Genomic DNA, 22,878 nt, shown 5'->3' with positions numbered 1-22,878 from the left:
TCCGTCTCTCACCAAATCTTCCTGTTTCACCATATCACAGGCAGGACCCAGAATTTGCTGCTTTAAATGAATTCAAGAAAAAGTTCAAATTAAATCTAATGAAGACATTTCAGTGTTTGAATGGAGTGATAATAAACCTGGGAACCCAAACACTCCTGAATGAGATCTACACAGAGCTCTACATCACAGAGGGAGACAGTGGAGAAGTCAATAATGAACATGAGGTGAGACAGATCGAGGCAGCATCCAGGAGAAGAACAACAGAGGAAACACCAATCAAATGCAACGACATCTTTAAGCCTTTATCTGAACAAGACAAACCCATCAGAACTGTGCTGACAAAGGGAGTCGCTGGCATCGGAAAAACAGTCTCTGTGCAGAAGTTCATTCTGGACTGGGATGAAGGGAAAGTAAATCAGGACGTCCAACTCATATTTCCACTTCCTTTCAGAGAGCTGAACTTGATGAAGGACCAGAAACTGAGTCTGATGGAGCTCCTTCATGTCTTTTTTACGGAAACAAAAGAAACAGAAACATTCAGTTTGGGAAAGGTTCTGTTCATTTTTGACGGATTGGACGAGTGTCGTTTTCCTCTAGATTTACAGAACACAGTGAGAGTGTGTGATGTAACTGAATCAGCATCAGTGCCTGTGCTGCTGATAAACCTGATCAAAGGGAATCTGCTTCCTTCTGCTCTCATCTGGATCACCTCCAGACCTGCAGCAGCTGATCAAATCCCCTCTGAGTGTGTGGCTCGAGTAACAGAGGTACGAGGGTTCAATGACCCACAGAAGGAGGTGTACTTCAGGAAAAGGATCAGTGATCAGAGCCTGGCTAATAAAATCATCACACACCTGAAGTCATTAAGAAGCCTCTACATCATGTGTCACATCCCAGTCTTCTGCTGGATTTCAGCTACTGTTCTAGAGAGAATGTTGGGTGAAGCAGAGAGTGGAGAGATCCCCAAGACTCTGACTCAAATGTACACACACTTCCTCATCATTCAGATAAACATCATAAGAGAAAAATATTCAAAGAAGCAGGAGAGTGATGAAGAAATGCTTCTTAAACTGGGACAACTGGCTTTTCAGCAGCTGATGAAAGGGAACCTGATCTTCTATGATGAAGACCTGAGAGAGTGTGGTATTGATGTGAGAGAAGCAGCAGTGTACTCAGGTGTGTGTACTCAGATCTTCAGAGAGGAGTTTGGGCTTCACCAGAGTAAAGTGTACTGCTTTGTTCATCTGAGCATTCAGGAGCATCTCGCAGCTCTGTATGTGCACCTGACCTTCATGAAGGAGAAGAGAAATGTTCTTAAACAGAATCAAGATTCTAACCGGTGGATGAAAGAAAATACAATCTCAGATGTACACAACAGTGCTGTAGATCATACTTTAAAAAGCCAGACTGGACATCTGGATATTTTCCTTCGCTTTCTTGTTGGTCTCTCACTGGACTCCAATCATAAACTCATACATGTTTTACTAACACAGACAGGAAGTAACTCACAGAGCATAAAGGAAACAGTTCAGTACATTAAGGTGAAGATCAGTGAAGATCTTCCTACAGAGAAATCCATCAATCTGTTCCACTGTCTAAATGAACTGGGTGATAATTCTCTAGTGGAGGAAATCCAACTCTACCTGAAATCTGGAAAACAAAGTGAACTTTCTTCTTCACATCTGTCTGCTCTGGTGTTTGTGTTACTGACATCAGCACAGGAGCTGGATGAATTTGACCTGAGTAAATATTTCAGTACAGATAAGATAAGAGAAGATGTTGTTCTGAAAATGATGCCTGTGATTGAAGCATCCAGTAAAGCAATGTAAGTAAATCTGAATATAACTGTTCTACTGTTACAGTGTTAGAGAAGCAAATTTAATGGAAATGTAAATAGATCAATTAGGGAATAAAAACTGCATTAAAAAATGAATTATACTGAAGGGCAGCTATTAAACATGTAGAAACAGGTGATTACATATGAGGGATTTTTGAAGTTTTGTAGTTGTGACTTATCTTAATATATCTTATCTTAATTATCTTAAAATAAATAGGAAGTTAATGTTGGTTTTATGTATGATGTTTGATGTATATTAAACACACCTGTGTACCAGACACAAAGAACCATGTTTACTGCAGTACTGAAAAATTCTAATCCCCAAAAAGTTTTTAGTAATTATTAAGTTTTATTTGTGAGGTGGAAATGGTCTTTCATAGAAAGCTGACTTTGCAAAGACTTCTACTCATTAATACTATAATAATAATAATAATAATAATAACAATAATAATAACAATAATAATAATAATAATAATAATAATAATAATAACAATAATAATTATTATAATTATTGTTATTATTATTATTGTTATTATTATTATTATTATTATTATTATTATTATTATAAAAATGTTTACAGAACAAGAATTGCTAAGAGACCAGTATCAGCAGCCATCATGGGACCAAAGCAGTTTCTATGTGTATACCGTGTTTAGTCATTTTTCATCACACTCATTTGATTTGTAAAATGACCACTGGACTTCTGAGTATAGTAAAAGTTTAGGAATAAGAAAATAATTTATTTTCTTTAATAATAAAATAAATAATTGCTTCTGATCATTTGGGTTGCTGCAGTTCTGTAAAGAGCTTTAGGTGATGGAGGTTTTGATCACCTGAGCAGTGATTTATCTTCAAGTCAACAGGCTGCTGAGCTGCAACTTAACAGCTTAACTTAACACTAGTCTAACATTTCTTACTTTAGATTAGGGTTCCCACCTTCAGTGAGGGAAAAATAAGGGACGCATCCCTAGAAAGTTTATTTCATATAATATTTGAGTTATAATATCTATTAGAAACTAAAATAATTATTGATTTAGACTCTTCTACATTCCACAGTGATATAAGCCTTACAATATTTATGAATTATGAAATGCTTTATCATTTAAACATCCCAGTTCCCCAAACACTATATGCCCATGTGTAAATGACAATAAAAGGGACCTAATGTCGTAATAAACAGTGAGGAGTAAAAACAAAGTAATGTAATGTTTGCATCTTAAAAGACATTTTTTGGAACGTTTGTTTGTTTCGGTACCTGACTGAAGGAGGCACAAGGTTGGTGTGAGTCTCATTTGGGTTCAGATTTATTGTTGCGATGTCTTTATAGTTAATTTTTTTATATTATAAAATAGACAGCATGAACTGTAAATTGATTAAATTGATTTATACAGCATGCTAGCGATATGTCTCCTTTATAATAATGACACAATACATAACGGTGATAATTTAAATATTTCATCTTTGTTAAAAGGAATTGTTGAGCACTTGTCAGAGATATTATTTGAGTTAAGTATATTATTTGATATTGGTCAATATTTCATTGAAGTGGAAGTGGCTAATTTTTGTGGATTTCATGTAAAGTTGTGTATGTAAGATTATTGTAAGAAAATGGTAAATTCATTTTTTTTGTCTCTCTTATTTGTTAGCTCTTATCGTGTGTTTACTGAGTTAAATGAGCTTTACAACATTAAAGAATTTAAGACATTATTCAGTCTTGATGCTACACCATGAACCCTCAATTTTTGAAAGTTTATAAAACTAAAAAAAAATCTCCCATCACTTTAGCATGACCTACTCTACGCTCAAATCTTACTGTGGAATTCATTAATAATTCCTGTTTAAAAGCACAATATCTGGCAATATTATTGTGCCAGGAAGTACACTTTACATTATAAAATGGAAATTTTAAAGTGTTAGTTGAAAAATCTCACTCAGATCACTTTGAAATGATCTACTCTATGCTAAGAATATATATTAGCTAATTTTACTGTGGAATTGTTTAGTAATTCACTTTTAAAATCATTACATTGATGACATAAATTAAGTCAGCCAGTGGGCAACATTTAATCCATTATAAAATGGAAAATTCACATTAATTGTTGATCAAACTGACTCATATCACTTCTGGATGACCTAATCTATGCTTAAAATAAAGATTAATCAAGCCTTTTATTATGGCTTAAAGTTAATTAGTAGAATTATATATGCAATGATTGTATATATGTAAATTATATATAACCTACTTATCGATATTCCATCCCATTCACTGCTCATTGTACAGAATTATTTTTAATTCTTTTATTTTTTACTGTATCTACATTTTAATTTTACTCCGTAGTTCTACCCATTTTGCTATTTTTCTTATAATTCTGCTTTACTAAAATAAGGAACAGACGTAAAACACATTTCACTACATGTCATACTGTGTATGTTTATGTATGTGACAATTAACATTTTAAATTTAATTAATGTCTGTAATATAAAGGATTACAGACATTGTAACTTTGAAAGAATATAACTTTAAATTCGCACAGTAGAATTATTTTGAAATATCTATTTTATCGTGGATTAAATGTGCCTCCTGGCAAAAATTTAAAGAGCAAATATTAAACATTTCCACAATAAAATTGCTCGATCATTATAGTGACCATAGAATAGGCCATTATGAAATGAATCAAAATGTCAATTATTTTAAAACAAATATTAAAACATAGACTGTGAGTTTGAAGAGCTATTACTTCAAAATCCTACAGTAAAATTGTTTAGATGTTTATTGTGAGCATAGAGGAGGGCATTCTTAAGTGATCTGATTTGGTTTGAGCAACTAACATCTCGAAATGTTCATTTTATAATGGATCAAATTTTCAATCTGGTTGAATAAAATAGACAGAAATATCTAGTTTGAATGAAAATTACTTCAGAATTTCAGAGCAGAATTATTTTATCTTTATTGTGAGCAAAGAGTAGGTCATTATGAGTGATCTGAGTGAGTTCTATCAATTAACACTTTTAAATTTGTAAAAGATATGATGATTTTGAAGCACGTTCGCCTCACAACTACAGGGTTGGGGGTTTGATTCCCACCTCCGCCTTGTGTGTGGAGTTTGCATGTTCTCCCCGTGCCTCGGGGGTTTCCTCCGGGTACTCCGGTTTCCTCCCCCGGTCCAAAGACATGCATGGTAGGTTGATTAGCATCTCTGGAAAATTGTCCGTAGTGTGTGAGTGTGTGAGTGAATGAGAGTGTGTGTGCCCTGCGATGGGTTGGCACTCCATCCAGGGTGTATCCTTCTTCGATGCCCAATGATGCCTGAGCAGCGGTAGAAAATGAATGAATGAATGAATGAATGAATGAATGAATGATGATTTTGAGGGATTATTAAAAAATTCCACAGTAAAATTGGTTGAAATTTATTTTCTCTATACATTAGTTCATGCTCAAATGATGTAAAATGGTTTATCAACTAACAATTGGGACGATACATTTTATAATGGATTTTAAAAATCCATTTTTCTTTTTCTTTATGTACCTCATTTTTAATAATGACTATTAAAACTTTAAGGTTTTATTCTCACGCATTTATTAAAAAACTGTTTTGTAGTTATTTATTTTTCTGTGCAGTAGGAGCTCACGGACGCCTGCTTTTCATTTTCATCACTATTACCGCTAAGTATCTAAAGGCTGCACCTATAAAATATATGTGTGTCTAGTTCAACTGTGCTTTCAGAAACCACGATTAGTAAGATCTGCTCCTTTACCTAAGAAAAACTGTTCATAAAAATTGTGACTAAACAAATGTGTTTTCATCCTGGGGCCAGTGCAGTGTGGATAAGATAGGAGTGATGTGTTCATATCTTCTGGTTCTAGCTAGGACTCTAGGTACTGTGTTCAGGACTAACTGGAGCTTGTTTATGCTCCTACTGGAACATCCAGATTTTACCCATTTTAATGACATCAACATGTAGATGTCGACTGCAGTGTCACTTTAACCATATTGTCTAACTGGTGTTTGTACTTTCAGTATTTATAAAAATGAGAAGGTTCAGTGAAAGCTTTGAGGACATGTTTGTTCATTTGCACTAGTGTGAGTTCATTATGTTTTATTTTATTTCCTTTAGTATCAGCTGTGATTCACTTGGAGTAAAAAGTTGGTCATCTCTGGTCTCAGTGCTCAGATCAGAAACCTCCAATCTGAGAGAACTTCATCTGACTGTGAAAACACTTGATCTGTCTTATAATAAAATAGGAGACTCAGGAGTGAAGATTCTCTCTGCTGTACTGGAGAATCCTCACTGTAAAGTGGAGACACTGAAGTAAGATCATCTCTCTGAGAGTCACAATAACTCACTAAAAGCAGCAGTTATATACAGTGTTGTTTTTCACCTGAAATGTTCTGTAACAGTACAACATTCAGAACAAATAGATTAGTCTCTTCAGAATCACATATACATTAAATAAATAAATAAATAAATAAGTGAAAAAAATCTACAAAATCTGATTATTATTTTTAAAATATTTTTTGCAGCTCAAGTTAATTTCTTGAAAAAAAAAAAAAAAAGAATATCAGTAATTGTAAATAATATAATAAAATAATATCACTGGTGAAGCTCCAGGTTCCTGGTCCCACCCATTTGGTGTTCTGGCCCACCTACATAAACTCTGTTATAATGTTAGAATTATTAATAAACCCCAGTTGTCACACGCTGCTTCTTTAAGAAGCTTCATTGAGTGACGTTGCTCAGTAACATTTCTGTGTGGTGTGTAGTCGTGTAACAGACTAGTTTAATAAAGAGTTTATCTTCTCTGAAACAGACACCACACTGTGTCTTTACCCCTGAAACTCCTACACTGTAATCAGAGGATATAATAAGATGAAATGTGTTTCAGTTTGTGTTTACACTGGAGAACAGTGTCAGAGTGGAGATTGGACTCATCTGAGAGCTGAAGAACAGAACTGCAGTTGGTTTAGGAGTACATGGGGCAGCACCAACACAAAGTCATTTTAACGCCAATTAAAACACTCAATGGATTTATTTAATAATATATGATATGGTGGTTGTTCATTCTGACTATTCTGTTAAAATCACTTAAATATAATTATTTTAAATATCACCAATCTAAATAATAATCAGACAAATATAATGAATCTCCTCACAGACTGAAAATAAATCTCAGCTAAAACAATTTGCGCGATTTATCAGTTAATTTAAAACAGTAATTTATATAATATCATTAGTTAGATTTTCCTTCATGATTTAACATCATAGCCTTTATGTTTAAATAAAAAATATCCTGTGTTTGAACTGATAGACTTTAAATATCATGTACACAATGTGGGATTTCTAAAAAGATAAAGATACACCACGGCCCAGGGGAAAGATGAGATGAGAAAAACGTACATCAAGAGTCAAGTGTTATACTGGGCATAGGTCAGGAAGCAAGCAGGTCGTCGAGGTCAGTGATTGATTAACCACCCCTATAGGCTAAGAATACACAGAAACCAACTCACACACACACACAGGCAGAAAAGACACGCGCACACAGCATTAAGGAAAAACTGAGCAGAAGGGTTTTAATAAAGAAATGCAAAATCATAAGGAGTCACTTCTTAACATAAAAAGGTTTGACAGCATAGCGAGGAGGGTGTTGAGTCCTTTTATTGACACGCCATGGAGCTTGAGTAGCCTGAGTATGTGTAGATGGAGGTGGAAGAGTCTGAGTAGACTTGGTAACAACTGTAGCAGTCTGTGTTGAGACATCAACCCCCTTAACAGCAGACGTGTCGCTGGGTTGACCACGACTCTCCATATCCTGGATATAATGAGTAATGACCTCAGTAAAAAGATCAGCAGTAGGTGAAGGTGTGGAAAGGTCGGTTTCATCCAGAAGGTGTGCGACCCATGCAGAGATTGAAGCTAGAACACACCACAAACAGGGCCTTAGTAAGCATATGCAATACATGGCCATTGGGGTAATGAGTAAACCAATGACCACCGCACACCATATTCACAGAGACTGAACAGTAGAAGAACAGGTTTTAATCATATAGAAGAGAAAAAGTGCTAGAGTACAAGGAAAATCCATACATACCCATGAATAAGTGTGTTATGTTGAGTTGTGTTAAAGAAGACCCCAGAAAAAGAGAATAAGTCAAAAAGCACATGAAACCAACTTATAAACTCCATGGCCTGATGACGTAGGTCCAAAGTCCATGAGACCGGGGCCCTCCGGATGGAAGATAATGGAAAATTGAGAGGGCCTAAAGCACGGGCAAAACTTTCCAATGTGGAAATAATGGTAATTTCTGAAGCGGGCGAAACTGTGTACGTGAGCGGAATTATGATTGGATAACGAAGGGGGTATGGCAAAAGGGGGGGGGCATGTCAGAACTGTATATAAGCTTGTTGCAATCAGCAGTGCTTCGGTGCAAGTATCGTCTACTGGACAAACTTGTATCCCTGGTACCAGCTGGTTAATTGCTGTCTATACGACTGTCAATAAACCTACCTCAACTGAATCCAGTCTTCGTGAGTTTGGCTGATCATTTCTTCTTTGAATTTTTACTTAGAACAGTTGTTTAAACTTATAGTCAGATTGCAGGAGCTAGCCTGGGCCAATGTAGGTTGGAGTCGGTTTTCTCCTACATTGTTTTGGCGAGCCAGCCAGGAGAGTCCGCGGGGACCCCCGAACCCCGGACGTGGGGAGCCATAGCGCCGCCGTCCAGACCAGACAACTTTGGCCATCATAGAAAAAGGTAAGCAGAATGCCTGTTAGATCAAAGTATCTGCTATAGTCTTGTGTGGTCTGTACGGCCGGAGCGGCCCCATTTCTGGGACGGATCAGCTCCGTGACTCTCCTAAAAAAACCTAGTAAGCAGTTCGATTTTATAAAGATCCAAAGGATTTATTAAAGTTTGATTGACTTATAGAAAATCCAAAGGATTGTTAACAAGAAATCCTTGATTATTGAAATCCAAAAGATCTTACTAAAAGTTGTAATTGACTCATAAAACCAAAAAACATTGCTCGTTTTCATGAAAGATATAAAGACTGGATTTGGGAGAGATTATGTGAAGTTTGCAAACATTGATTGGTAAAAAGTGTATGTGAGACCGCGGGTAATAAATGTTTGTGCACATGAAGGTTATTGTTTCATCTGCGGCTACCGCTGTCTTTGAGTAAAGACAGGTCTGAACGGGCAGATAGTGTAAGTTAAAAATTTCCCGAGATACCGCTGGGGTATGTTGCAGCACAAAGGTGAATAGAGGAGAAAAGTAGATTCATTGTCTTTATACAGGGAAGAGAAAGAGCAAAGGTGAGCAGAAAGGAGTAAGTGAAAAGGCTCATTGCGGGCTGTCAAGTGAGACAGCAATTTAAGTGTTTGTTTCTCTGTATAAACAGCTGCCCCAGGGCTGCATGGTCGGAAGGATCTGAGATACCGCTGTGAAGGGCACAGGGCTGCTTGGTCAGATCGGTGTGAGGATATTGTGTTAGAAGCTTGTGAGAAAAGCGCTGAAGTGGAATTCCATTGATGTGTATGATTTTTACGTGTGAAAAAAGAAGCTGAAGTTGCTTTGCATTGTGTATGATTTTTATGTGTGAAAAAGAAGCTGAAGTTGCTTTGCATTGCTGTATGTGTGGTTTTATGTGTCAAAGGCAGATCTGCATTACTGTGTGTATGTATATGTGATAAGAGTGGGTTTGTGTGGCCATGTGTGATTGCTGTGTGTAATTTTCTATGACAAAAAAGCTAATTTTCATGCTGTGTGTAATTTTCCATGACAAAAAGCTGATTTCCCTGCTGTATGTGATTCCTATGACAAAAAGTTGATTTCCCTGCTGTGTGATTTTGTATGGCTAAGCTGATTTCCCTATATTGTGTTTCCTGATAAATGTTAAAAGTACAGTAGGAATACTGGCTTATCAGGTTTGTAGGATTTAGTGTATTACCAGTGCATTTCTCAGTGTGTGTAGGAATTAGTCTCATTCACTAACTGTCGTATTTGCTTGTATAACTGTTGATGTATTACTAGGCTGACTGTTGATGTATGTGGACTGTGGACTGTGGACTGCCATAGAAATAGCCCTTAATTTGCATATAGTGGCTTACAGCTCATTTAAGTGCTCAGTAATCTGAGCAGAGGGACTCTGAAAGAGCCCCAGTAATAGATTGCAGGAAAAGTGAAAATAATATAGAGATTAAACAAAGATAAGTGTTATACTACGGTAAAATACATTTAATAGGACTAAGACAAAGTAAAAATAGCCCCGAATGACGCTCCACATGTTGGTTCCCTGCTGTGTAGGCATCGAAGAAGGCAATAACGTTAGCATAGCCTCAGAAATTTGTCGCACAGTAGCTCCTAATCATCCAATTGTGCAGCTGTTGTTAGAAAACCCATCTTATGATTTAACAGAGAACAGACTAGAAGGCGATAAGCTACACCTCATAAGATACAGATTAATTAGATCCCACAATCAATATAGACTAGTGATAAGATACGTTGAAAGCATCATTGAACCAGAAGAAGAACCCCTGAGGTAATACTCCAAAATAAAACGTAGGGTTAAAACTGGACCCACATTGAACATAGAATAATCAAGTCGCTTACGTATGACTACATGGTGGTACACCGTTTTAGCATTATACCCAAGTTTTTTGAGATTTGAGGAAGAATATAGAAGCCAGGTCCCCCCAAGAATATTGACGGTATCGGCCGACAGCCCACTAGTGTTACTACTCCTTACCAATCCAGGTCGTGACTTAATAATCACCCAGTATTACATCGAAGGCCGACGTGTTAGAAGATTTAAGCTCCAGGATTTTCCGGGAGGTTACATAGTGGTAGTTACTGAATTTTATGACTGTCTGCAGTGTAGAAACAGTGAAGCATCAGAAGAAAACTAGTATCTAAAGGACGAACAGAGTAAAAATAATTATCACTTGGTACGGTTGGCTCCCTCTGGTGGTTGAGAGTCTTGTGGCGGACAAGTTGGATAGTTAATGGCACCACAAGATATACTTATAGAAACGAAAGGCATAAGAACACACTTTTGGGACGAGCGCACATTTAAAGATAAGTGTGGAGTTGAAAGGTGGCAGTCGAGAGAATTAATTGCTGCTAAATTGTGGTATCTGACTAAGTGGAATAACTTGTTGAATTTACAGGTTGAGTTTCCTGAGATTGATTGGACGCAAACGTTCAAAAAACTTTGGGAACCCACACTCCTAAGTCCCATATTACGGAGACTAGTGGAAGATCCTAGTGCTACTAAGGCCACCATCCCTTTGTTTGATTTTATAAAGGATCCAGACAGTGAAGAAGACGAGCCTGCGATAGATTTCAATCAAGCTCGACCTATCCAAAACAACTACTGCTCAGGACTTACAGCAATAGTTACTGTAGAGTTAAGGAGTGTGAATTGGGAGAGAGGATTGGCAGTATCATCATTGATAGATAAGATAAACACATTATCAGAGGTATATAGGAGGAAGAAACCAGTCAGACCAGCGATAACTGTCAAGCAGATAAACGTACATTTGGTTTGGTCAAGACACAACCAGAACTTAGGAGAAAGAAGCAGCGCCCACAGAGCGCAACAAGGGTGCGTCATGGGGAAAGTAATAACAACAAGTCAGCCAACACCGGCGGAAGTGGTGATTGCTAAACACAAAACAGATGAAAAGTACATTAAAAAGTGTATGATGAAATGGCATGACAGGACACAGGGAGTGTTGCAATGGCCGAAGGAAGGGACATTTAGGCTAAAAAGGTGTGAAGAAGTGAAAGAAATGTTGCGACATTGGAAAGTAGGGAAAGAAGATGATAAGACGAGAGGAAAAAGGAAAGCCGGAAAGGTCAACAAGAGAAGCCGGAGAGTCCACAACAGAGAAAGTCAGGTAGACCGGTAAGGGCACCACGAAGATATGGGACAGAAGAAGACCTACCAGCCACTGTGATGGAAGAACCGGAAGTGAGCCAGTGTCCCTTAATAGCAAAGGGAGGAGAAGTGCGTTATGTGCCCTGGTCATTTATGGATATGACTGGGTTAGCAAACCAACTCCTAGACATATGCCAGGGAGGGCAGAAATGGATAACAAAGTTTGAAGAAAAAACAACTGGCCACCTGCTGGCAGTCGGAGATATCAAGGCCATACTGGCCCAAGTGATAGGAAAAAACAAAGCGACCGAAATATTGTCCGAAGCAGGATTGAAGAATACGATGGATTCAGAAAGAGATGACGACTTAGCCTTCGGAGCCTACAGAAATCGCGTGTGGGATGCAATACGTGACATGTACCCCACCAAGATGGACCCAGGTAAACTGGAAGCCACAACAATGGGCGAAGAAGAAAATGCCTTAAAGTTCATCCAGAACTTCCAGACCAAATGGCTAGAAGAGACGGGTACAGCCTGGAACCTGAATGAGACAAACCAAGGCTTGTTCAAAATGATGCTAAAAAGATGCATGCCAGCGGCAGTGCAAGAAGCACTAGAAAATGTGGTCGGCCTGAACACCCTACCCTGGGAAACATTTCAAGCTCATCTCGTACATCACATAGAACAACACAGGAAAAAGAAGAGAGAAGCTAAAGATGCAACTGAAGCACTAATGACACAACTATACAAAACTCAACTAGGAGAACTCACCAAAGCCAGAAGAGAAAAAGAAAAATCAGGAAAGATACAAGCCTCACTGCAAGCCCCAACAGTCGAAGCAGCAGTACTGGTACCTGCTACATCAAATATAACTCAGATGGCACCGACCCAGGCACCCCAAGTAACGACACAGACATACATGCAGCAACCTACGCTGCCTCCAGCACAAATACCCCCAGGTACTCAACAACAAATGATGTCACAAGCAGCTATGCCCCCAATACATGTCCACCTCGGTACTCAACAAGGGGCACCACAAAACCGCCCTATGAGGGGACCAGGCCCGAGACAGGGGCCAGGACGATGGCAAAGATGGGCCCAAGGCCCAGGACCAAGACAGTTCGGGAATCCCCAGGCTAGTGGAAACAACCCACGAACACAAACCCTTGAATGTTGGGGATGTGGTGGAAAAGGACACACCAGAAGAAACTGTCAGGTCAATCCATGGGAAAATCAACCAGGACAGCCAGAACACAGAGGTCAGCAAGGGATAGTAACTGGTCCCAATCAATGGTCAGGACAAGCAGGACCCTGGACAGGGCCTGCAGCGAATTGGAGTTGAGGATGCCCAGAGAAGCCGGAGGGGGAGAACATGCAGTACGTCACCACACTGCATCCAAGGCAGGAACCAACAACTATGGTGTCTATTAACGGTACGAAATCAGTTCCCTTTATGATAGACACTGGTGCCACTTTCTCATGTATAGGACAGGAAGGCTCCGGACTCCCCCTCTCACGTAACTCGATTAAGACTACTGGCTTCTCGGGGACAACACAGATATTGAAATTCACGGAGCCCCAGACCTTAACAGTTGAAGACACCACGATAGTGGCACCACTCTTATACTCACCCCAATCCCCAGTGAACTTACTGGGAAGAGATTTACTGTGCAAACTAGCAGCAAAAATACACTGTAGCCCAACAGGAGTCTGGGTGACTTTCCCAGATGAAACGTTGGCAGGTCAACACCTACTAAAGGAAGCGGACAAGGGAAGGACACAGGATACAGTGTATTGGCTGGAATACATCACCCCTGAAACATCTGGACTAAACCAGACCTACATGAAATGGAAAACGTGGATACAGGCCATGCGGCCAGACTGCAAGGAACCAAAAAGCCCCTTGCATTGTACCTTATACTATGACTATAACAGCGAGAATGAAGAGTATGGACAACTGTGGAATGGATTGATGGAAACAAAACAGTTCGAAATAACGACAACAGATGTGATAATAGGCCCACAAGGAGTAGCCGCCATGACAATCCTGAAGGATGAGCTAGAAACGTGGCATCACATTCCAAGTGCAGCCCCACATGTCTCTCTCATGGTAGCAGAGGGATTTGAATCGAAAGATTTAGGACCAATGGTTAGGGATGCAGCTCAAGTCAGAGAGTGGAAACCGACGCATAATGCTTACATACACATTTCACCAGATGGCAGGTACACACGCCTCGCACAAAAGGCAGTAGATAGCGTGATAGCTACACACACATGGATAGAGAGGCACATGCCGTTGTCATCGCATACACTAGCACTCAGGACAGAGAATGGAGCCGATGAAGACGAGTCATTGCTAGAAAGGGTACCAGATATCTTGTGGACAAAGCATCAGACGGATGTAGGATTCGTTAAATCAGCAGGTCAAGTCCAAATTCAGGTTAAACCCAATGTTAGGTTACCTTATCAACGTCAATACCCGTTGTCAGTACAGGCAAGAGAGGGAATTAGACCTACCATTCAAGGATTACTTGAAGCAGGCGTCCTAATTCCAACTAGCAGCTCTTGCAACACCCCCATATTTCCCGTCAAGAAGCCCAACTCTGACAAGTGGAGACTTGTGCATGACCTACGGGCAGTCAACAGAGTAGTACAAGCAGAGATACCTGTAGTGCCCGATCCGCACACCCTCCTGTCCAATATCCCAAAAGACTCAAAGTGGTATACGGTAATAGATTTATGTTCAGCTTTTTTCAGTGTGCCCTTACATCCAAATTCGAGACATCTGTTTGCGTTCACATACGAAGGTAAACAGTATACGTATACAAGGCTCCCACAAGGGTATTGTGAAAGCCCATCAATCTTCAACCGTGTGTTGGCGGAAGACTTGGCCTCGATTGACATTTCTAGCATTCTAATTCAGTTTGTTGATGATTTGTTGATATGCAGCCCAACCAGAGAGCAGTGCAGAAAGGACTCACTAGCAGTGCTCAACATGCTTGCAGAAAATGGTCATAAAGTCAGCCGAGAGAAATTGCAGTTTTGTAAAGAGAAAGTTGAATACCTTGGTAGGATGTTACAAGGAACAGATAGGTCTCCTACACCAGCTCATGTGGAAGCGGTACGCACCGCCCCAAAACCCCAAACAGTGAAACAAATGCTTTCCTTTCTAGGCATGGTGGGCTATAGTAGACAATGGATCTGTGACTTTGCGTTAAAAACAGCTCCTCTGCGTGCACTGATACATGCAGCCGATCAGAGAAATGAAAAAGCATCTCTTACTTGGACCTCAGAGGCCCTCGCAGCATTTGAGCTGCTAAAAGGTGATCTGTGCTCCGCACCAGCATTGGCTGGACCAGACTATAGCAGACCATTTCACCTGTACGTCTCTGAGAAACAAGGCTTTGCGACTGCAGTCTTAACTCAACAACAGGGCCAGGGAAAGCAGCCTATCGCTTACTTTAGTACGTCACTCGATAACGTTGAAAAAGGAATGCCTCCTTGTTACAGAGGGTTGGCAGCGGCTGCCTTTGCTTATCAAAAGGCATCCACGATAACTATGGGCCACCCAACAACCCTGTATACGACCCATGCACTGCATGCCCTCTTGACTAGCCCAGCATTCGTAATTACCCATGCACGGAAAACAGGATATGACGTAATTCTGTCAGCACCTGAATTAACAATCCAGAGATGTCGTACGGTAAATCCGGCGGACAGAATGATGACCCCTTTAGAAGGAGAGCCACATGATTGTCATGCTGTCTCCAGTGCGCATCTAAAAGCGCGGCAAGATCTCGAGAATCAGCCACTGCCACATTCAACTCTGACTTATTTTGTCGACGGTTCGTGTTTTAGGGGAACGGAGGGGAATGTAGCTGGTTATGCGATCGTGGCCCCCAGCCTTGACCTATCATCCTTCGAAACCGTCCAGGCTCTGCCCGTGAGTCAGCCCTGTTCAGCCCAATTGGCAGAACTAAAAGCATTGACAGCAGCATGTGTATTGGCCAGTGGACAAACATGCACAATTTACACTGACTCAGCATATGCTTACGGAGTGTGTCATTTATACGGACCAATCTGGGCCCAGCGCGGGTTTCATAGGGCAGACGGCTCACCGGTTACGCATGGTCAGGCCATCTCAGATCTATTACATGCCATCAAACTCCCAGCTAAACTAGCTATTGTGAAGTGTGCTGCTCACAAAACGGATGGCACATTCGTGTCCAAGGGAAATGCGGCAGCGGATGAAGCCGCTAAAAAGGTGGCATCACAACGAGTAGATATCCTAGCAGTTACTGTCCCGCATGACACTCCTCCACCAGAGGCCAACTTGGCATCTTTAGCTGCCTCACAGAATGCAGCATCAGTCCATGAGACTACACGTTGGGAGGAAATGGGAGCACGGAAACACAGGCAAACTGGCCTATGGCGAGGGCCACATGGACACTTTGTTGCCCCGGTATCACTTTTGACTACCCTGATCAACACTGCGCATGGTTTGGACCATTGCGCAAGGGGGGAGGTGGTGAAAAGGCTTAAGAGAACATGGTGGTCGCCATTTTTAGGCCCAACGATCGATCATGTATTAACTAGCTGTGAAATATGCGCCAAACGTAACATCAGGAAAAGCTTTACCGCTCCAATAGGGCACATCCCACAGCCCGACGGTCCATTCCGACATTTAGTGATTGATTTCATCGACATGGTTGAGAGGAAAGAAAGGAAAAGATATGTTTTGGTGGTAGTGGACAGGTTCAGTAGGTGGGTGGAAGCCCATCCTACAGCACATGCTGACGCCGAGACGGTAGTGAAATTCCTTTGTAGAGAAGTGATACCTCGATTTGGAATTCCCGATAAGATCAGTTCGGATAATGGTATGCATTTCTTGAACAAAGTTGCCAGCAAAGTGACGCAGGCCTTGCGGATAAAGCACAGGTTTGGATGTGTGTATCATCCGCAGTCGCAGGGTATGGTGGAAAGGGCTAATGGGACACTAAAAGCAAAATTGGCTAAAATCTGCGCAGAGACCAAATTGACATGGGTACAAGCACTACCATTGGCATTGATGAGTATGCGCATGCAGACGAATCGCATCACACACTTGACACCACACGAAATGCTTACGGGTCGACCCATGCCGGTGCCGTACTTGAGAGGTCCCTACAAAGGCCCCCCACTCGAACAATTAGAAGAGGAACTGGCTAGTTATCTAAAACACCTAACCCAAATACACAGAACTTTGTTTCAACAGGTAAAAGGGGCAACAGAAGCGAGAGCGATAGAACTACCCGACGAACTACGAAAAGTAGGACCAGGAGACTGGGTGTACATCAGAGCCTTCAAAAGGAAGTGGAACGACGTAAGAAGGACAGGACCATACAAGGTAACCCTAGCCACACCAACAGCCGTAAAGGTAGAAGGTAAGGCTGGATGGTACCACCTCAATCATTGCACACGTGCTCGAGACCCAGCTGCACCCTCGGCCCCAGAAGTATTCACCAGACAGGCACAGGACCCAGCACCGGAGACACCTGAAGCACCAGAGACACCTGAGACCTCTGAGACACCTGAGACACAGGAAGACGAAGACACACCAACAGAGGACCCACCACCAGAGGAAAGACGGCCTGACGAGACCCAAGAAGGGAGGGTGCCGCCAGAAGAGCACTCGGATCCGTGTCCGGCACCGCCAGAGGTGCTACCTGAAACATCAGTAGGGGCCCCGGGAGACGACAGGCTGGGGCAGCCTGAGGAAGGAACCTCCCAGACAGCGATCAGCACACAACAGGAGAATCGCTGGAGGGTAGGAGTAGAGCAGGCACTAGATGCACTAAGACGCGAAGTGGAACAGATTCCCGAACTGCCCCAAGCAGCAAGAACACAAGAACGGGCTGACAGCCCAACCCTACCTGAGGCTGAGATACCGTCCACTATTAACAGGGCAGAGTGGGAACAGATACTTGCTGGGTGGGACAGCATAGATCAAGGGTTAGAAAATATAGTGCCTGAAGATATAAGGGGTGGACCAGCATCCAGAACAAGAGCAAGAACTCGGCAACAGGAACACAGCCACCGTCGGGAACCCCAGAGCAGCTGAAGATGGCCCCAAGTGGCACCAGAGAACAAATGAAAATGACCCAAAGAGATGTTAGAAGAATAAACGCAATGTCTGCAATATTAATAACGATGGCGATAGCAGCTATACTCATAATAGCAGCAGGGCTGCTGAGAACCATAAAGCGAACAAAGGTCCAGATAGACTGTACTCAAATGTGGAAGATAAAAACTGGAGGCGCAAGAGGCAGTAAAGTAAAGTCATACGCCCACAACACGACCAGCAAGAGCCAGGAAAAGAAGAACCCAGAAGGCATCCAGCAAACACGGGTACCGCGTGAAGTAAAACAAACAATACTGGAACACTTGGAAGAAGTCAACCATGGAACGGAAAATCTGTACCTTAAATGGCTGATGTTCACTGCCAAAGAAACTGTGAAAACAGACTGTGTAATATGTGCTCGAAGGAACTTACCTGTTAGGGTGGTCCCAATTCCAGGAAATTTAGCAACATGCCAGATGCGGAGCTGCAAGCTTATGTCACCATGCGCATTCCAGGGATGTGTCCCGTTCTGTCTGAATCGTTTCTTCGACCCAGCTATTCCACCAGTGAAAAGGCCAATAAGTAAGCCTGGAGAAACGCCAATAAGGTATGGCACTAAACATCTGTATGAAGAAAGCTGTGAGAGCATAGCCTCCCTAATAACAAGACCAATAGCTTCCAAGCCACCCGGAAATGTGAAAATAGCACACGATCTACGATTTCCCCACTGCTACAGAGGATATGGCCATAAAAAACTGGGAGAACTAAAAAACTGTGAGGAAGTGTGGGAAGCCAATAAAAATGTACGAGTACCATCTTTGGGGGTAGACGGGAGAATGTCGAAACATATCTGGACAATCTCCGACCTGGTGAAAAAAGGAACGCTGCCAATAGCAGATGTATTCTGGTATTGCGGACAGGGACAGTCATTGCGACAAAAACTTCCAGAGCAATGGGGAGGAATCTGTGCCCCAGTAATCCTGATTGGGGCCCTAAGGGTTCTGCCCATAGGACAGATAGAGAATCCTGTACCGACTCTTCCCCTAGGACCAATCACGAATCCTGTGCCGACTAGATTGCCAAGGAGGCGGAAAAGGTTCAGCTATGATGAGGATAAATCCGTTTATGTAGACTGGGCAGGAATTCCGGTAGGCATCCCGCATGAGTATAGAGCACAGGGACAATCGGCCGTGGATAACCTCTTAGTGTTCTTTCCATGGTTACAAATGAAGAAAAACGCAGAGTGGATCAACTACATATGGTATAATCAACAGCGATTCGTAAACGCCACAATCCTAGCTTTTCAAGGAATCGAGCGACAATTACATGCAGTATCTGTAATGGCATTACAAAACAGACTTGCCATCGATACCATGAGGGCGCCCGATGACGGGGTGTGCAGTCTGATTGGAGATGAATGTTGTTCAGTAATACCAATGCATACAGGGGAAGGAGGTAACCTTACCGTTGCCCTCAAAGCATTGGAGGATCTGCGCATGGAACATGTGCGAAACACCCACAAACCAGATACAACCGGAGGAACTTGGTGGTACTGGCTGTTTTCAGGAAGCTGGAGAGCTATTCTAACACGAATGGGGACGGTGCTAGCAACATTCTTGTTAATACTAATGCTGATTACTTGCTGTGTGATACCTTTGATTCGTAAAATGATTTCTAATGCCACACAATCTATATTTGGACAGAATCTGCAGATCGTAGAAAATATTGAACCAGAGTACATGGAAATGAAAACCTTCGGGATATATGACATCCCTAAAAAGGCACTGGCCTGCCCAGACAATATAAAATTCCTGTAAATAAAATGTAGTGTGGTATGTTAAGATGGAAGAAAAATAAAAAATATAAAAGTAAGTAACATAAAATTACATAAAAAACAAAAAACAATGAAGTATATACAAAGCACCTCAAGTTAAAACCTAAGTAGTACACATTGCGTAGAACTATGTATAATCTAGAAAACTAGAATGGTGTTATGTGTTGTTTGTCCCCGTGTTCTTTGTGTCCTGTAAAGTAACAGGAAGTGTGGAGAAGAAAATGACGAATATGGGACAAAGCAGGGACATCCTGAGGGACGAACTGGGAGAGTGGAGGTTGACCCACTGGGACAACCCAATTCCACAACAGGCAGACTACATCACCATGGACAGAAAGTGGGTAGCAGCACGGGAGAAACAGGTGTACGGGCCCTTGAACGAGGAAGGAGTCCAGATTTGGGTAACATACACGAAATACCACCTGATGCGAGAGGTATCATATGGACTCAAGGTGGGAAACCTAGAGTGGCATTCTTTGAACACACCAATGTGGAAGAACATGGAAACCATCACGATTTGTGCAGGGACTGATAGACTATGGGGTGACCAACCCGTAAAAGTAGAACAGCTCTTGGAAGCCTTACCAAGTGCAAGGGCTGGAAGGCAACCTAGGGAACGGGGTGAAGTGCTAGTAACCTCTCCCCTGTTCCCCACCAAGCCTCTCTACGTGGTGCAAAGCCACCAGGGGCAGAAGTACACCGTTCTAAGAGGCGACAGAGAACAACGAAGAGAACCCACACACAAAGAGTAATAGATAACCTTCACTAATAATGTATTCACTAATGATGTATGTAATAAGTAGGGCACATCAGTAATCTAGTACTATAAGTGATCTGTAATCGTCATGACGTGTAATGCATAATTAATATGACATGAAAACATGAAAACGCATATAACATGCTGGGATGTATATACTTAAGTGCAAGGTCCAGGTGATGAATACACTGTCGAGCATAAAAAGCTGACAAGGTGAGAATTTTTCCCTATCAATTGGCAAGTATGGGAGGGTTTTTTCGCTCACCTCTGGACCAATGTTTAGACATGAATAATGTATGTATGATGTATGTTGTGCTAGCATAAAATATGACATGCTTCCCTTTGCCACCCATAACTCCATCGAGTTTGTAGCTCTGCAGCTACAAAAGGGGGGAATTATGTGGGATTTTTATAAGATAAAGATACACCACGGCCCAGGGGAAAGATGAGATGAGAAAAACGTACATCAAGAGTCAAGTGTTATACTGTGCATAGGTCAGGAAGCAAGCAGGTCGTCGAGGTCAGTGATTGATTAACCACCCCTATAGGCTAAGAATACACAGAAACCAACTCACACACACACACACAGGCAGAAAAGACACGCGCACACAGCATTAAGGAAGAACTGAGCAGAAGGGTTTTAATAAAGAAATGCAAAATCATAAGGAGTCACTTCTTAACATAAAAAGGTTTGACAGCATAGCGAGGAGGGTGTTGAGTCCTTTTATTGACACGCCATGGAGCTTGAGTAGCCTGAGTATGTGTAGATGGAGGTGGAAGAGTCTGAGTAGACTTGGTAACAACTGTAGCAGTCTGTGTTGAGACATCAACCCCCTTAACAGCAGACGTGTCGCTGGGTTGACCACGACTCTCCATATCCTGGATATAATGAGTAATGACCTCAGTAAAAAGATCAGCAGTAGGTGAAGGTGTGGAAAGGTCGGTTTCATCCAGAAGGTGTGCGACCCATGCAGAGATTGAAGCTAGAACACACCACAAACAGGGCCTTAGTAAGCATATGCAATACATGGCCATTGGGGTAATGAGTAAACCAATGACCACTGCACACCATATTCACAGAGACTGAACAGTAGAAGAACAGGTTTTAATCATATAGAAGAGAAAAAGTGCTAGAGTACAAGGAAAATCCATACATACCCATGAATAAGTGTGTTATGTTGAGTTGTGTTGAAGAAGACCCCAGAAAAAGAGAATAAGTCAAAAAGCACATGAAACCAACTTATAAACTCCATGGCCTGATGACGTAGGTCCAAAGTCCATGAGACCGGGGCCCTCCGGATGGAAGATAATGGAAAATTGAGAGGGCCTAAAGCACGGGCAAAACTTTCCAATGTGGAAATAATGGTAATTTCTGAAGCGGGCGAAACTGTGTACGTGAGCGGAATTATGATTGGATAACGAAGGGGGTATGGCAAAAAGGGGGGGCATGTCAGAACTGTATATAAGCTTGTTGCAATCAGCAGTGCTTCGGTGCAAGTATCGTCTACTGGACAAACTTGTATCCCTGGTACCAGCTGGATAATTGCTGTCTATACGACTGTCAATAAACCTACCTCAACTGAATCCAGTCTTCGTGAGTTTGGCTGATCATTTCTTCTTTGAATTTTTACTTAGAACAGTTGTTTAAACTTATAGTCAGATTGCAGGAGCTAGCCTGGGCCAATGTAGGTTGCAGTCGATTTTCTCCTACAACAATATTAAGTGTCCATACACACTAATGTTGACAGATGACACAATCCTATTGAATTGTGAAGCTGTGTGTGTGTGTTTGTGTGTATACACACTACATAAACAACTGATAAATGAACAGATCTCTTTCAGCTCATTGTCCTCTTTTTACAGTCATGTAAGTTCTTTTGAGTGACTGCTGATTTTGAGTTTCTTCTCAAACCTGTGCCCACCCTGTTTGACCCAGGCCCACCCACTGTTCACAATCTGACAGTAATGTTTTGTTCAGTGTTAATTATACTTTCTATAATAAAAATCTGTTGATGAAGAGTGTGTCATTGTGTCTCTCTACAGGTTGTGTAGTTCTGGTGTCTCAGATGAAGGCTGTGCTGCTCTGACTTCAGCTCTGAGATCAAACCCCTCATATCTGAGATACCTGGATCTGTCCAGGACTAAACTAGGAGACTCAGGAGTGAAGTGTCTCTCTGCTGTACTGGAGAATCCTCACTGTAAACTGGAGACACTGAAGTAAGATCATATCTCTGAGAGTCACATAACCTGCTCCTCAGTAAGACACATTCTCTAATATTGAAACTGAAGCAGAAGTTCGAAGTAGAGTATTAGTTTCATAATCAATGTCCTGAGGAGGAAGATTGTTTCTTTTCACTGCACACTGATGATTTCTCACAGACTCTGATGTGACTGCAAAGTATCTGAAATTACTGTAAAATTTGCAAAAAACATTGGAAGTAATCACACAAACTGGAGCTGGGACACAAACTA

General features: G+C 41.5%; 2 protein-coding genes across 3 annotated transcripts in view; both read left to right on the top strand.

The window, feature by feature from the left end:
• The window catches only part of LOC132858837 (NACHT, LRR and PYD domains-containing protein 12-like), a 379,445-nt gene that overhangs the window by 278,483 nt on the left and 78,084 nt on the right, over positions 1-22,878 (top strand). The window lies entirely within an intron of this gene.
• The window catches only part of LOC132858958 (NACHT, LRR and PYD domains-containing protein 12-like), a 57,878-nt gene that overhangs the window by 23,395 nt on the left and 11,605 nt on the right, over positions 1-22,878 (top strand). The window contains exons 7-9 of the mRNA XM_060889506.1: positions 41-1,825; positions 5,954-6,148; positions 22,450-22,623. Of these exons, the coding sequence (XP_060745489.1) occupies positions 41-1,825; positions 5,954-6,148; positions 22,450-22,623 (2,154 nt within the window). The remainder of the gene's footprint in view (positions 1-40; positions 1,826-5,953; positions 6,149-22,449; positions 22,624-22,878) is intronic.

This window comes from Tachysurus vachellii, chromosome 16 (genome assembly GCF_030014155.1).
Source record: "Tachysurus vachellii isolate PV-2020 chromosome 16, HZAU_Pvac_v1, whole genome shotgun sequence".
NCBI classification, from domain to species: domain Eukaryota; kingdom Metazoa; phylum Chordata; class Actinopteri; order Siluriformes; family Bagridae; genus Tachysurus; species Tachysurus vachellii.
This window is presented reverse-complemented; position numbering and strand designations above follow the sequence as displayed.